The sequence below is a fragment of the Ornithorhynchus anatinus genome, chromosome 13 (assembly GCF_004115215.2).
Source record: "Ornithorhynchus anatinus isolate Pmale09 chromosome 13, mOrnAna1.pri.v4, whole genome shotgun sequence".
Lineage (NCBI taxonomy): Eukaryota > Metazoa > Chordata > Mammalia > Monotremata > Ornithorhynchidae > Ornithorhynchus > Ornithorhynchus anatinus.
Window position 1 is genome coordinate 12,728,702 of NC_041740.1, and position 16,188 is coordinate 12,744,889.

At 37.7% G+C, this 16,188-nt stretch overlaps 1 protein-coding gene across 18 annotated transcripts in view; it reads left to right on the plus strand.

The window, feature by feature from the left end:
* The window catches only part of PARD3 (par-3 family cell polarity regulator), a 471,934-nt gene that overhangs the window by 275,223 nt on the left and 180,523 nt on the right, over positions 1–16,188 (plus strand). For all 18 annotated transcript variants that reach the window (XM_029077450.2, XM_029077456.2, XM_029077446.2 and 15 more), the window contains 5 exons: positions 1,285–1,667; positions 5,708–5,847; positions 6,968–7,096; positions 8,279–8,317; positions 15,695–15,883. In XM_029077450.2, the coding sequence (XP_028933283.1) occupies positions 1,285–1,667; positions 5,708–5,847; positions 6,968–7,096; positions 8,279–8,317; positions 15,695–15,883 (880 nt within the window). The remainder of the gene's footprint in view (positions 1–1,284; positions 1,668–5,707; positions 5,848–6,967; positions 7,097–8,278; positions 8,318–15,694; positions 15,884–16,188) is intronic.

Here is a 16,188-nt window from a genome sequence, read left to right on the forward strand (position 1 = left end):
AATGTCCATCCTTTGATAGGGCTCATTTCTTAAACACTATGGGCCCGATTTATTACAGCACACTCCTACATAACTTACACCTTTGAGTCAGTGTTGCTGATTACGGAATCCCTGGTTTTCCCCCTGAAATTGTGTAATTTTGAAGAAAGCAGTTCTCAGAAAGCAGTTTTCTTCAAACATAGAATAAACCCAAGACATCCAGCCTGGGGTCCGTTCCCCCCCCCCCCCCCAATCCTCCCCTCTCCCTACCCCCACTCCAGAAAAGCCCCTCAACAGTTGTTACAACAGAAGCGGGGTTGTGAAACAAAGGTGATGGAAAAGTGGTGAGGTAAGATTCTTCAGTAATTTTGGACATGGTATCTAGAGTTGGCAGGGAGTGATGATCTTGAAAGGGAATTTGTAGGGGCCTTCACTGGTAGGTTCCTTAATTTTTTCCTCCCTTCTATTTTCTTTATTTTTAGCCAGATATCTCATTTCCCTCTGTTGACATTTCTTCTGCTGACTCTCATGTATTCCGGAGAAAGAATGAGCTTGTTGCAGACCAATATGTATTCCAGAAAATTGTTCATAGTAGCTTCCAATCAGGGGACCTAGGGAGAAAGAAGGTGGATCCCCATCCTGAAGAAAGTTTTACCTTGGGGCCACAAATGGAAAGCTAAAATGTAAATTGTTTTATCATCCTTGTCCTGATGCCCGTGTGGAACCAAATACTATATAATGGATTTTGCCATGGCCTTATAATGGGTTTTAAGTGCACTAAATATTACAGGTAGAGTTTACTAAGAGTGGATAAAGAAACTTAGTTGAAGGTGATGATTGTGAAAAACGTCTTAAGTAAAAGGATGAGGTTGTATTTCTTTGACCAAAACTGCTAAATAAGTATTTCATTTTCTCTGAAAATGATATTTAAGCTTCTATTAGGAAGTTCTCAACTGCATCAATTATTTAATTTCTTTTAACATTATCCTTTTAATGCCTACCCTGCCAGTTCAGTGGCCAACGTAATGATGCTAATTATTTCATGTGGCTGACAATAAGGTAAAATTCACACATCCTTGTGGTTAATTTTGCTGCTTTGACCCTGATCTTCTCAATGAAGATGCTTCTCTACTCTGAGGAAATTTAAGGTTGATTGATAAATAATTTTATCGGGGTTTTAGTTTTTGTTTGAATCTCAGCTGTCTGTCAGGTCTTGTGGCTTAATTAGTATCCATAATTATGCTCATAATGTCTTGTAGTCTGCCAGTCTTAATTTGCTAATTTTCTATTCATTTTGAAACCTAGAGCACAACATATGTTCCGCCAAGCCATGCGTACACCCATCATTTGGTTCCATGTGGTTCCTGCAGCAAATAAAGAACAGTATGAACAACTATCCCAAAGTGAAAAGAACAATTACTATGCCAACCGATTCAACCCTGACACCCAGTATATTGACAACAAGAGTGTTAACAGTGCAGGATTCCATGCCCTACAAAGAATACCCAGGCTGAATAATCAAGCTGAGCAAACAGACTCTTACTCACAACTACCTCACAGTGCGAACTTATCAGGAAAATTGCCATCAGCTCTGGCTCCGGCACAACAAAATGTCCTAAATGCAAATCCAAACAGTGGTTATAGCACCAAAAAGATAGGGAAGAGACTCAGTATCCAGCTTAAAAAAGGTAAGTTGTTGTTTTGTGTAAACATGCAAGAACAAGTTTTATATTTGCTATTTAAATGTGGGCCCGTGCCATAAGGGAACACCAATTTATGTGAAGGAGAATGTTTTGACAGAGTGAAAGTAAATATATATGTGTCTTTGGGGAAAAGTTGCTGCCATTCACAAACCGTTTTTCCTTACTCTATGCTGGGGTTGATTTTTAACCTCAGTTTTTTCATGAGGAAATGATTACAATCTTACTTTATTATAGAAGATCATCTTGCAGATTTTAAAAAAATATTTTTCACTCAAGATCCCTATCAAGAATGATTTTGGTACTCCTGGTTTCTGCAAGGAAAATCTAAGACCCATGGAGGTTATGTGGCTTGCCCAAGGTCACTTGATAGTTCATTGCTGATGCTGAGAATAAAATCCAGATTTCCTGATTTCTAGACTAGGATTTGATCTATTGAAATGTTTACCTTGCATAGCCCATGAGAGAACAATAAATTCACTTTCTCTGGCTCACACAGAGAAAGTCTTACGTTGTAAACATATAAGACAAAGTAAAATTCAAGATTGAAACTTTCCAACTTTCCAGTCAAGATCCCTAGCATCTTGGTATATGTGAAAATATACTTTGTGATGTGAGTGACTTTTTGTTTCTTGGTAATACAAGTGAATACTGAACTTTTTTCATTTGTAAATTATTCATAGAGCCGAGATTTGCAAAGCCTTTCGTATTTAGAGCAACTATTTTTCTTTTATAAGCACATTCTCTTTCAGTGAACTTCACATGAACTATCAGACTGCTTCTTTCTGGTTACTGAATTTTCAGCTCTATGAACTTGGTTGACATAAGCTCTAGTTGACAGCTTGCTGCTGCTGCTGATTCTTCTTCAGAAATACCCAAGGGCACTACGCTGTTTGGAGGCTTTCCAGTTACTGGTTGAGTGAAGAACGAAAGTGGCCCCAAATCATAAATCCCGCTTTTGTTTTTGTTTTTAAAAAGGGATAGGCAAAGTGAAATTTATAAAAGTGGGTGGTGAACCCCATCCTAAGCAGAGTCACAGCTCCCATCATTTAGAACAAAAGTTCCCACCTTATCTGAGTTGGCTGATGTTACTAAACTACGGAATACCTGGTTGGGTTGCTTGTCTTCTAAAATAAGTGACCCTTAAGCAAATGAAGATCTTGTTGATTAGGAAAACAAACAAACCCAAAACCTCAACTTTGAACTAATTTCACAATGGAAATGGAACTGTCACTTTTCTAGCATTATGTGTGTTTTACTGGCTCTTCACAAAAAACCTTCAGTGAATTCAACTCCAAAATAATTATTTTAAAGGCCATTTAGAAATTATTAGATTTAATTGAAATGGAGTCTTCCTTGAGAACAGATTAAATAAAATGTACAATGTAGTGTTAAGTTTTATCAATGAAACTTAACATGAAAGCCTTAATAAAAATCATTATATAAAGGAATAAACAGGAAGAATCTCTCCTCCTACCCTTTTCTGCCATTTGTTAATATAAACTCAATAAAGCCTTGCCTCCCCATCTCAATTTTCATTTGATTACTGTGAGAATGTGCATGTGGAGCAACAAATGAAGCAAAGCGCTTAAGTATACCCCCAAGTAGTTTATTATAAATATGAGTAGAATGGGGATGTTGATTGTCTTTGATTATTTCTAATGAAGGATCTTGTAATAATAGGGGCTTTATGGAAGCCCAACAAATGCATTTTCATTGAAGCTAACAGACAGTGGTTATTTCTTCAATTATCATCATTAGGTTTAAAAAAAAAACCTTAGAGTGCATTAAAGCATAAAATATGTAAGAACAAATTCAAAATCACATTCTGAAAAACTGTTCTGTTTGTATCAGGAAATCATCTGTGAGGATTGTCAGATGACAGGGAAAACCTCCTTCATTATATTGCTCTTCTTTGACATATTTTTTGAACTATGTCACAAAATAACAAAATAGGTTAGGCTTGAAGTATTTGCTTCCATAATTATGATTTCTTAATATTTATTGCCATTTTGGCATTTTCAAATACCCTGATCTTTCATAGGAATTAACTTTTTAATAAAGTCAGAAGAGAAGGTCAGTAATATGTTTCAGTCAGTGCAGGATGTTTGTTGGCTTTTCTAAATGAAAATTGATATCTATTTATCTTTCCTTTAAAGGTCATTGCCTGAACTTTTAGCATACAGATTTAGGGGTTATTGCTGATATTTTAATAGTATTGAGACTCATCTTTGTAGTTCATACAAATTAAGATAGCAGAAGTCAGGGCAGATTGATTTTTTTTCAATTCAAATATTTTATTGAGAAGTTGTTGGGGGAGAGAGGGGGCATTAAGTGCAGATATACCCAAAAATGGCAATTAAATTTTTGAGAATAAGTCTCAATAATTATAATGTATGTCATTCACTATGCCGTACTTGTTCAACAACGTTTGCTAAGATATTTAAATGATGACTCAAATCAGACCAATGTGAATGTAAGGATATCTACTTCCCTATTCTCCAGTAGATTAGTGCTTTTAGGGGTAATGATTTATCCCAAATTTTCTTAAATGAAATATTAAAAATCCTCTGGTAACTTAACCAACTATCAGAAAACTAGCTGACATACAGTTTTCCCATTTCTGTGCTACTACATATACCTTCCTATTCTCTTTCCCAAAGAACATTCCTATCTTTCTTCAAATTTCTCCTCTCTCCTCCACAAGACCTACTCAAACTGACTTTATCTTGTTCCTGTCAATCCAGACACTGCAGTTACCTTATCGCAGTTAATGTAAAGCTCTGTAAATATGTGTATTTGCTTCTTTCCTCCATAATCTTAGTACCTCTTATGTGTGTATGGACTTTTGCTTGTTTATGTTTCTGTATTTGTGCTTGGATACTTTCTCTTGATAGGCTTCTTAAGGGCAAGACTTTGACTTTGGGCCCTCCACAACATATGGTGTGTTACGGGTACATTACTATGAATGGTGGACACACTGGATGAATCTAGTCAAGTGATTATTAAAAGTGTTCAAGTATTTTTAGACAGTTTGCAAATCATTGTGAAAATAAAGGCTGCAATGCCAACACCTTTTTTTTTTTTGAGATATTGCTGAAATGAGGCTCTTCTTGCTAAACAATAAAACCTTTGTCTTAGATAATTCCTCACTAAAATACAATGGAATGTCTTCAGGAATAAGTTTTTAAACTCAGGTGGAAATTTGTCTTTATCAAGGGGCCTTGGTGTCTCCAGGGAGTCAGTAGATATTTATTATTAGCTTCTTTTAACTTGGCAAATTTTGGCTTGTTCCATATCCGTTATAGTGACATATAACTCTTTTCCTACAGTATAGTCAGAATATGAGAGTGCATGTCAAGAAAGCTCCTGAAAACCCCAAGAATTTAAGTTGTACAAATTCAAAGAGTAATTTATAAATGCTTTAACTTGCTTAACATTAAACATAGTTTGAGCCTCAAAGATGGGAGCTAGAAAGTGAGATGGTTTCCTCATAGTAATTTATTTCTTTTCTGTGATTATTGGAATTTTGAGTAATACATTTATGAAAGTTTCAGTCAAATACTAAAGAAGTGGGCTAAGATAATAAAGGCTAGGGAATGTCTGCAAGTATCTTGCAAATTTTTGCTTTCAAAAGTTTCTGCCAACTCTTTTCTTTTGTCCTGGGGTTCATTAATGTATTAATATATACTTTTGTGCTACCACAGGTTACCATTGTGTGTGTGTGTGTGTGTGTGTGTATGTTTGTGTGTGTGAGTTAGTTATAATATCCTCAGTTTATCCATAAGAATCAATCCCATTAAGTGTTTTTATCAAATAGATTTTATTCATTATTTGTGGATGATAAAAGTTGCTAACGAGAAAATGCTAGGTATGTTTTACCCTCCCTTTAAAATAGATTTATTTGAGAAATCTCACAAATATAGTAAATATAAATTTACTGCTCTGTGTGGTAGAATCATTAGTAAATCATTTATGCATGCTAAACTGAAAATACAAGGAATTAATTCTTCATATTATACATGTAGGTACAGAAGGCTTGGGGTTTAGCATCACTTCACGAGATGTCCCTATTGGTGGCTCTGCTCCCATTTATGTGAAAAATATCCTTCCTAGAGGAGCAGCCATTCAAGATGGGAGACTGAAGGCAGGAGATCGGCTTGTGGAGGTGTGTTGTTAATTTCTGGAAAACATGATTGTTGGAACATACTGCCTGCATACTGTGCTTCAGATTCAAGGAATACAGTAAATTCTGCCTCGCCGCATGATTACCCTTTGCAAGCTTGATGGAACAAAGTCTAGCTTGCTACCTATATCTAGATTTCGTGTGTGTCAATCACTCTGGGCAAAGCTCTGTACTGAGAGCTTGGGAGAGTACAATAAAGCTGTTAGATTAGATCCCTTATATAAGTGGCATGACCTAGTGGAAAGAGAATGGGTCTCAGAGTCAGTGGACCGGAGTATTAATGTTGGGTCTCCCACTTGTCTGCTGTGTGACTTTGGGCAAATCACTTTACTTCTCTGTGCCTCAGTTACCTCATCTGCAAAATGGGGATTCAGTGATTCAGTACCAGGTCTTCCTCCTACTTAGAAAGTAAGCCCTGTGTGGCACTTGATTGTTGTATCTACCCCAGCACTTAGTATAGTGCTTGATATTGAGCAAACCCTTAACAAATACAACAATTACTATTATCATTATCCTGGCCCTTAAGGAGTGTAGAACTAGCAGGGCAGACAGACAGTGAAATATGTCACGGGTGGTGGGAGACAAAAGTTCAAAGACAAGTGCTATGCCTGGGAGGGTAGGTGGGGAATGGTCTATATATTTTTATTACTCTATTTATTCTATTAATGAGGTGTACATCCCCTTGATTCAATTTATTGCTGTTGTTTTTGTCTGTCTCCCCCAATTAGACTGTAAGCCTGTCAATGAGCAGGGATTGTTTCTATCTGTTGCCGAATTGTACATTCCAAGTGCTTAGTACAGTGCTCTGCACATAGTAAGCACTCAATAAATACTATTGAATGAATGAAATAAAATGGGGGGAGATGAAAGTTTAACCTTTGGAAGCCTTTAAAATATTCTGAGTCTGATTTCCCACTATAAAGTAATCCTTCAGATAGAATAGCATAAGAACTTTGTCCTTACCTTCTCCATAGGCTAAATTAATTTGCAATCACTCATTGCAGATTTTTATTTTGCATGTTGTGTCAGTCACAGCATGCATAGCTTTCATCCTTATGCTGTCTGTGTTGGATAGCTGCTTAAAACTTTTTATTTGTCTTAGGTAAATGGAGTAGATTTAACAGGCAAAACCCAGGAAGAAGCTGTCTCCCTGCTGAGAAGCACCAAGATGGGAGGGACTGTGAGTCTCTTGGTCTTTCGTCAGGAAGAAACCTTCCATCCAAGGGAACTGGTGCGTGAAATATAGAGCAGCTGAAGGTTTTATATGAATTCATGAGCAAATGATCGGTTTTAGCTACCTGCTGGTAAATGTGTAGGGCATCATTTGAATATCAGAAAAGTTTTCATTTCATTCAGCTTCATACAGACCTTCTTGTCTCTACCAATTGACTTTAGAAACAATGCGAGGATGGATCTTTCAAAAACTGAATTATAGGGATATCTTCTGAGACAGCAAATGTTTATTACAGAACTCCTATTGGATGGACTGTGCTTGAGTGCATGCAGACAGGATTATTTCCTATCTGTCACACTCTCAAACTTGTTTTGGAAGCTCACTCTGTGTCCTGCTGCAAGAACACAATTTTTTATAACATTTAAAACAAAGTTAAATCAGGATGCTTCATTGCTATTGTATGAAAATAGGAAAAATAGGAGAGTTTCTTTTTAACACTGAAGATCCTGACAGCTAGACACTCCATAACTCTAGTATTTCATTTGATGCTTTCTGAGTGATTTGAGAGAAGTGCAACAGCATTCATATATAATCTACCTAATTAACAGTCATAAATATGTTCCTTCATATTTTACTGAGAAATTCTCATGTTATACAGCCTTTCCCCATAACATCCATTTTGGATGGAACACTGTTGGGGATTAGAGAATGATGTTCTGTCGAAACATTGCTATTAGGTACGAACGCAATGTCATGTCAGTAGAAACACTTGTGTGTCAACATGGTGTATCAGTCAAGGTGTGCATGCTAAAACAAGTTTTCCATATCGTGAGGTTCTTCAAGAACCTGGCCTCAGCAATAAAAGGGACCTGGCTGTATTGATAGCTTGTAATTAGAATGACATAGTTCTGAAAGAGCTGCTGGAAAAAGTTCTTCGTTCATCTTCCATCTAAAAATGATACTATGGGAGGAGGAAGGACACTGAGTTTTTGATCCGATGAAAAGTAAACACTTTTAAATGCCTAAAGTAACAATTTTACTTTGGCCCCACAGAATACTTAACAGTCTATACCTTCCTCTTCCTTTTAGATCCAATTAACTGGAATGTGTGGGTTGGGGGAGTGGGAGCTGTTTGCTGAATTCTCCTGTATTGCGAGTTTAGGTACTGATGGGTCCTGGTTTGCTAATGTTTTTTTCTTCAAGATCTTCTTGCATTCAGTATGTCCTTCTATTTTTCAGACTGCAGAACCAAGCCAGACGCAGATACCTAAGGAAACGGTAAGAACATTATCTTGTGTCATAAACAGCCTTTCAGATATTGGGAAAGATGTATGAATCAGTCAGTGGTATATATTGAGCTCTTGCTTTATGCAGAGCACTGTACTAGGTGGTTGGGAGAGTAAAATACAACAGAATTAACAGACACATTCCTTGAATTCCCCATTAACTATGGAGTCACTATGATCCTTCCATGTTTCATAATTTTTCAAAATATGAATACAGAAGAAACCTCAGAGTAACAAGTGAGAACCTTATTAAGCAAGAGGAAACAGAGAGTAGCATAATTCCCATGTGTGTAATTGTCTTAAACAATTTTTTAAAATTTTATCTTATTGAGATTTCAACTGTAGTATACAATTTAGGTAGCAAGTCTGTCCTATAGCTAATTCCCCCTAACCCCTTTAACCTTTCTAAATAGGGCACGTTGATTGGAGAAAAGCCAGGCACAGGGAGAGAAAGCACCTTTAAATACACTTCTAAATATAATACAGAATTGGGATATAGGAATTTTTTTTAGTTCCTTGGCCATTGAGGTAAATATGAAGTTGAGAAGCTATTGCCCAGCCTTGCAGTACTGTTGCTATAAAAGTCCAGCCATGGTAGCGGTAATGATATGACCTTCTGAAATTTATTATGTGCTCACACACTGTGCTAAATGCTGGGGGAAGTAGAAGATAGTAAAAGATAATCAAAGTCCCTGTCCCACACTAGGTTCACAATATAAGGAGTAGAGAAAGGCTGTTTGTCAGTTGAAGAAGCAGGTCCAGGGAGGTTGTGACAAATCATGCTGAACATCATATACGGTCCAGAATCAGAGCTGGGGCTAGAACCTGGATCTCTTGTCTTCCAGTCCCAATCAATCAATCATTTATATTTATTGAGCACTTACTATGTGCAGTGCTTGGGAGAGTATCATATAGCAGTATAACCCTATACAACTTTTAAGGGTAGACTTCTAAGTTGTGAAGGAGGCCTAACAATTAACAAATATTTCAAAGTGGCAGGCATATGAATTCTGGAGCGACTCTATCTAATTCAGGGCTGGGGGTACTGACATTTTCATTGGCAGAACCTGGTTTTGTGACAGTCTTCCCATTTCTATTGGAGGCCAAACAGATTTGGAAACTTAAAGGGAAATAGGAAACATTCAGAAACATTTTTTTTTTCTAATGGTATTTGTTAAGCGCTTACTATGTGTCAAGCACAGTTCTTAAATAGGTGGGACACAGTCCCTTATCCCACATGAGCTCACAGTCAAATGGGAGGGAGAACAGGAGTTTTATATATATGTGAGAGTTGCCAAGTACAGCATTCCTTCTTTCAATCATTCTCCTCTGTCACTGCTGGGTGGAAAACACTGGGATGGTAGACCAGTACTGCATTTCTTTTGCTGTTTATACTCACATGATAGCACCCTGGAAACCCTGCATGTTTGTTTTTGTTTTACCCTGGAGGTGGGATCAGTCTCAGAGCTGGACAAACAAATTTTCATGGTTTTCCATTAATCAAAGTTAACAGCTGCTAGGAGAAGCTAAGCCTTCAAATAATTGATAAACTCTGTTGTCATCTGGTGCTTGGAAACTATATTTTCTGTAAGCCTGACACCTACATTTCCCAGAGAGGAGACCCTGGCATGTAGGTGTTTGCATTCTCTCCTCTCTTTCTACCTTTTCTCTTCCTGCTTTCTCTCCTCTCTTTCCATCCCTTCTTTCTTCCTTCTCTCTTTCCTGTTTCTCCTCTTTCCAGTTCAGTTTCCACTATCTCAGACCCCGGGTCATCTCAGAAACGTGTGGCTATCAGAGAAAGGGAAAAATTGGCCTCCCTCCTCCTGACCCTGAAGACATCATTACATTACATGTATGTACAGTAATGATGCCCTATGAAAGTCTGCCCAAATTCCCTCAACTAGAGCTTTTCTTCAGGGGGATTCTTGACCCCACTGTGCTCCAGAACCATTGGGTCACTCCTCCTAGGAGGGGCAGAAGGCTGAATCCTTTCATTGTCAACTACCCTTGGCCTCTTATGGTCCACTCTGAGGTAGCTGCCTCATTCTCTTCCCATCTGAAGCCAGTTCCAGCTAGACCTTATCTAGGAAACTGCACTTGTTATACAGGTAGTTATGCGTGACCTGATTAGCTCGTATTTACCCCAGTGCCTAATAGGATGTTTGGCATATAGTAAGTGCTTAACAGATACCAAATTATTACTCAGATTATGCTTTGCATGCTTTGCACACAGTAAGCCCTCAGTAAATATGAAGTGGTTATAATGGAAGAGACTAGGAAAGTAGAGAGAATGTTAGTGGACTTTGATCATTGAAACAGCACTTACTGATGGTGTCTGGTGCATATTGTAGAAATGTGAAATAACAGGATCCCTTTGGCCACTACAAAATCCACATTTATATGAAAAATCAAAATTTAGAAAAATAGCCATTCACTCTGAATGCGTGTTGAACTTCGGTATCATGTAGCTCTAAGTCTTCGGATTGGTTCTAAGTGTTTTACCAAACCAAGACCACGGGTTGTAGATGATATATGAGTTCAGAAGGATATTTGTAGCGGTTGGTTGGAGCTTGATCAAAACTTTTAAGTTATTGATTTCAAGGCACTTAAAAACAGTCTGTACAATATTAGTTCAAGGATGCAGAACAGTGGCAGTGATATGAAAAAGAGGAATATTGATGTAGACAGGCAGTGATGCCATTCAGGTAAATGAGAAAACAGAAGAATGTAGGTTCCTGTTTAGCAAAACTTTTATCTAAATTAAATTAAAATAACATCATTTTTTCATAAAAATTCTTATTGAATTTTTTTATATTGCTGCTTTTATCCAATTGTAGTGATTACATTAGAATTAAAGTGTTAAATGTTAGAGTGTTGCATCTGCTACGGAATTACACTTATTTTAAGCCAAACCACAAAAATAAAGATTTTTCGAAGCCTAGCAGTACAGCAAACATGCTTTTTAAGAATCCTAACTCAATCTTTTGGCTGCATACAAATAATTTTCTATTCACAGTGGGATTAAAATAAAAGTAAACCGCATATTCTGTTAACTCGAAAAATTGAAATTTCTTCTTTGTTATTTAGCAGCTGCTGTTTGAATAGTAAAAGAGCACAATCATTGCCAGATGTGACATATTAACTTAGCTAATAAGAATAATGAGCCACAGCATATACGTGCAAATAGACTCATTGATGTTTATCTAACATGTGGGGAAAAGTTAAAATCCTTAACCTAGAGATGGTCAACTGGAGGTAGAGGATTTGACTTTTTTTCTTTTAAATTATGAACGAAAATCAAGGTAAATGGGAGATAGTTTAATAGTAGTTAGTAGTCTGACTAATCTTATCTCAAATTCCTCAGAAAGAGTAATCGACAAGATAAAACTTGGTGACTCTGGTTTGCTTCTAAGGAAGTAACAGAACCCGCTCCATGAGTGGCTTATTGAGTTTTTCCTGATCTTGTTCTCTCTGCACAAATCCCCAGGTGACTCAAATCTACTTTACTAGTCTCCACAGAAAAGCTTAGAATCAGGTTGCTGATGTCTCTTGGAGATTGCATTATGCAATCTTTGAAACATTGAGTTCCATAGAGTTTTAATTTCTGTATTATTCTGTATTATGTATTCTGTATATTCTGTATTATGTATTGAGAAGCAGCGTGGCTCAGTGGAAAGAGCATGGGCTTTGGAGTCAGAGGTCATGGGTTCAAATCCCGGCTCGGCCATTTGTCAGCTGTGTGACTTTGGGCAAGTCACTTAACTTCTCGGTGCCTCGGTTACCTCATCTGTAAAATGGGGATTAAGACTGTGAGCCCCACGTGGAACAACCTGATTACCTTGTGTCTACCCCAGCGCTTAGAACAGTGCTCGGCTCATAGTAAGCGCTTAACAAATACAAAAAATACCAACATATTATTATCATTATTAATATTGTCATCATTGAATTTGTTAAATGTTTCCTATGTGCTAAGCATCGTTCCAAGTGCTGGGGTAGATACAAGTTAAGCAGATCAGATACCATCACTGTCCTACATGGGGCTCACAGTTTAAGAAAATGCATTTTCTATATGCATTTGCATGTGCCTATGTTATATGCATGTGAATGTTTTTGTGTGAATAGGTGTGGTGGGTTCATATTTTTGTAGTGTGTCAACATGAGGGTACCCACTGGGGGAAAAAAATGCTTTACATTCATTTTGGGCCATAAAACTTACAAAAAATTGAAGACATACTTCATATTTGCTTTTAGTAAGTTTTTATGTTGAGAAAATTCAATTGCCGTTGACCAATTCTGGATCATGTCTAATACTTCTTCACTCCCAGGACTTTGTCCCAACTTTCTCACTCTTCCCAAGAGTAGTAGAAGTGATAGGACCTTACTGAGGGTTTTCCATGGGGTTCATCTGTATCCCATGAACTGAATACTACTGTATCCCTTAATGAATTTGCAAATGAATAAATCATCTTACTCTCTAAAGGGGTATGAAGGGACTTCAGACACATTACTTACAGAAATGTTTATAAGATAATGTTATCAAAAGTTCACTTAAACTCAAAGCTGCCTGCTGAGTAACCTAAGGCAAGTCACTGCTCCAAAACCCCAGTTTCCTTAATTATAAAAATGGGGATAAAGATACCTTTCCTCCCTCCCTCTTAGACTGTGAGCCTTTGTGGGGCAAGGACTGTGTCCAGTGTTACTGTCCTGTACCTACACAGTAAGCACTTAATAAATACCAATACAATTAAATGCCAACACCAATATAAACGTCTCTAGACTGAACATCAGGCCCAAAAGCCAACAAATTAGTGATAGAATAAAACTGAAAGAAGAAAAAAATTCCTTTCCCTTGTCTCTTGGAAGTAAATTGGACAATAGGGCTGTCTCATTTACTTTGAACCAGAGTGATCCAGGAGGAGGTGGTATGAGTTATGCTCGAGCACCCTACAAATGAAAAACAAGAAAATTGTGCTGCCACATTACATACCAGAGTCATGACCTATTAGAGAGTCCGGTTAGGAATGGGACAGAAGGTAGATGGTAAACTCCTTGAGGATAACAATCCCACCTTCTCACTTTTATACTCCCCTGAGTGCTTAGCTGAGTGCTCTGCTGTGAAGGGAAGTGTTGTTTGGATATTAAATTTCTTGAAATTTTTCCATTTCATCAGTCCAAATAGAAGGGAGTACCAGTCCTGGGCTCTTTCAAGGTTGGGTTTACCACCATGTGCCAGAACATTGTTGATACTTGTTGAGCACCAACTTTGTGCAGAGTACTTAGGTAATGGGACAGAAATCTTGTTGCCTTAGCTGGGACAAGACAGACCGAAAGAGGAGTGGCAGGGGGGGCAGAGAGACCTGGAGGATAACAGGCAGGTCGAGAGAGGGGAAAAGAGAAAGGAAAGAGGAATGATGAGAGGATAGGAATAGAACAGTTCGGCTGCTCTTCTGCCTGATTTGGTCTGGCCACTGAGTTGGGCCAAAAATGACTTTTCCAGGTAAGGAACTGCTTCCCACCATGACTAAATGATGCATTTTCAGCTACACCAAAAACTCAGAGCACTAAATCAGGGATACAGATCACTTGTAACACTGCAGTAAGAGTAGTGGGAATAGGTTCTGTTGAGACTCCTGAAGAAGAGAACTTTTCTTTGTCCTCCTCCCTCTTTTCTCTTTGACAGTCATACTAGAGCCACTATTCCCACTGCCATCACCACCATATCTTAAGGGTTCTTTCCTACTACCCTTTTCTAAAGATACCCTTCTATGTGCTTAATGGATCCTACCATCTTGACATAGAGGGACCACACCTCTTAGACTTAGAAGGCAATGGAACAATCTCCAAGTCCTTCCTATATAAAACAGGATATCTGGTCACCTTGCCCTTAAAGATATATCAAAGTATATGCAACATTCCTTTCCCTCAGAGAGATTAGAATCTACTAGAAAAGCCAATGTACTTTGATTTTCATGTCTAGCTGCTCTGCATTTAGGAACATCTGTCTTGATCTTCAATTTTAAAGGCTGTGTTTGTCATGTCTTGATGGAAAAAAGAAAGCTCTACTTTAAACTATTCATAAAAGCCAAATTGGTTTATTGGCACACCACAGCTGTTAATTAAGAGCTTAGAAAGGTCATTGGAAGTTATTGCAATTAGGCTGTGAATGTGGATTTTTTCATTTTAACATTGAAAATATAATAGTTTACACAATTTTGATTAGTGTGGGTTTTGTATTCTATTTCTTCATCGTGGCTTTATTGCTGTGAAATGATATTTTCCTACAACAAGATCCTGAATTTTCTAGGTTTTCTACATCTTATGTTAAATTCATTTTTACTTACATTGTCTAGCCAGGAAAGACCCATGAAATCTAGTATTCGGAGGATTTCCATGGGATATTGTGACTTCAAACTAGTTAAAGAGACACTTTAAAATCACAGTAAGCACGGGTTCATATCGTTGGGAAGTATATCTAGGCAATCCCACTGTCATGAGAAAAGACCGATCTTAACTATTTCAGAGAGATGAGAGTTTGCCTTGTGTTTAAAGACCTCCAGAATAGAAATATCACAGCCTCTTCTCCTTTTGATATTTAGCAGTCTCTACTTTCAGAAATTTTTCTAACTTAAAACCTGCGTGCTTCATTTCTTGTTTTAAGTTCTTTGGATGTGGAGAATGGCATGTCACCATCCTCCTACTCAAATCCCTACATGCAAGAACTCTCAGAAGATCAACCTGGCAAGAGGGAAGAACAGTCACTATTGTTGAGGTTAAAGCAGAGTACTCATTCAGTAAACATGAAATATGGTGAATGTGCACTTAGACATGTTACTAACTGCTATGGGTTTTCAGGTATTCTTGGCATAGCAATGCAAAAGGTTGTTCAGTTGCAGCTCTGGATTGAAGGTGCCCTAATGTTATTTAAAATTACTGAACATTTCTACTGTGGAAATTGGAGTAAATGAATAATTACATTTATTAATCTTAATTCTTGCAGTTCGAATTGAGAATATATCAACAGATGACAAAATTACTCTTAAGGTGTTTAGGTTCACAGCCACATAATTGCAGTGTCTCAGGCATGCCCGCTAGGCTCATTATTCATATCAACGGGTTTAGGTGTATTTCAATAGAAAAAAGTGCAAAATGGAAGTGATAACATTTGGTTCTATGTGCTTAATGGATCCTACCATCTTGACATAGAGGCACCATACATCTGATAATGTTGGATAGGCATTACTGAAGCAGGTCTCGCTTTGGAACTTCAGAGGAAATATTATAGAGTTTTCCATTTAAAGCATTCTTTAGCACTCAGTGATGAACTAATTGCTAGTAGGAGAAAATAATGCCCAGCTGTTCCTTACTACAGAAAGCAGAGGATGATGATCTTGTTCTTACACCTGATGGCACCAGAGAATTCTTGACCTTTGAAGTTCCACTTAATGATTCAGGATCAGCTGGACTTGGTGTCAGTGTCAAAGGCAACCGGTCCAAAGAGAACCATGCAGATTTGGGGATTTTTGTCAAATCCATTATCAATGGAGGAGCAGCGTCTAAGGTAAGTACCGAGACTTTTATTTTCCCCTCATTTTTAAAATTGCATTCCTGCTACATTCCTGCATTCTTAGTTTTAGAAGAGAATGGGATCTTATTTTAGGTTTCAATGAGCTCATCTTTTGAGCTCCACTTCCAAAACAGGTCAGATGACGGAAAGAAATCAGTTATGCAATTAATGGGATTTATTGAGGGCTTACTGTGTGCAAAACTCTGTACTAAATGCTCGGGGAAGTACAGTACAGCTGGGTTGGTAGACCTGTACCCTGCCCACAACAAGCTTATGGTTTACATGGGGAGACAAATGTT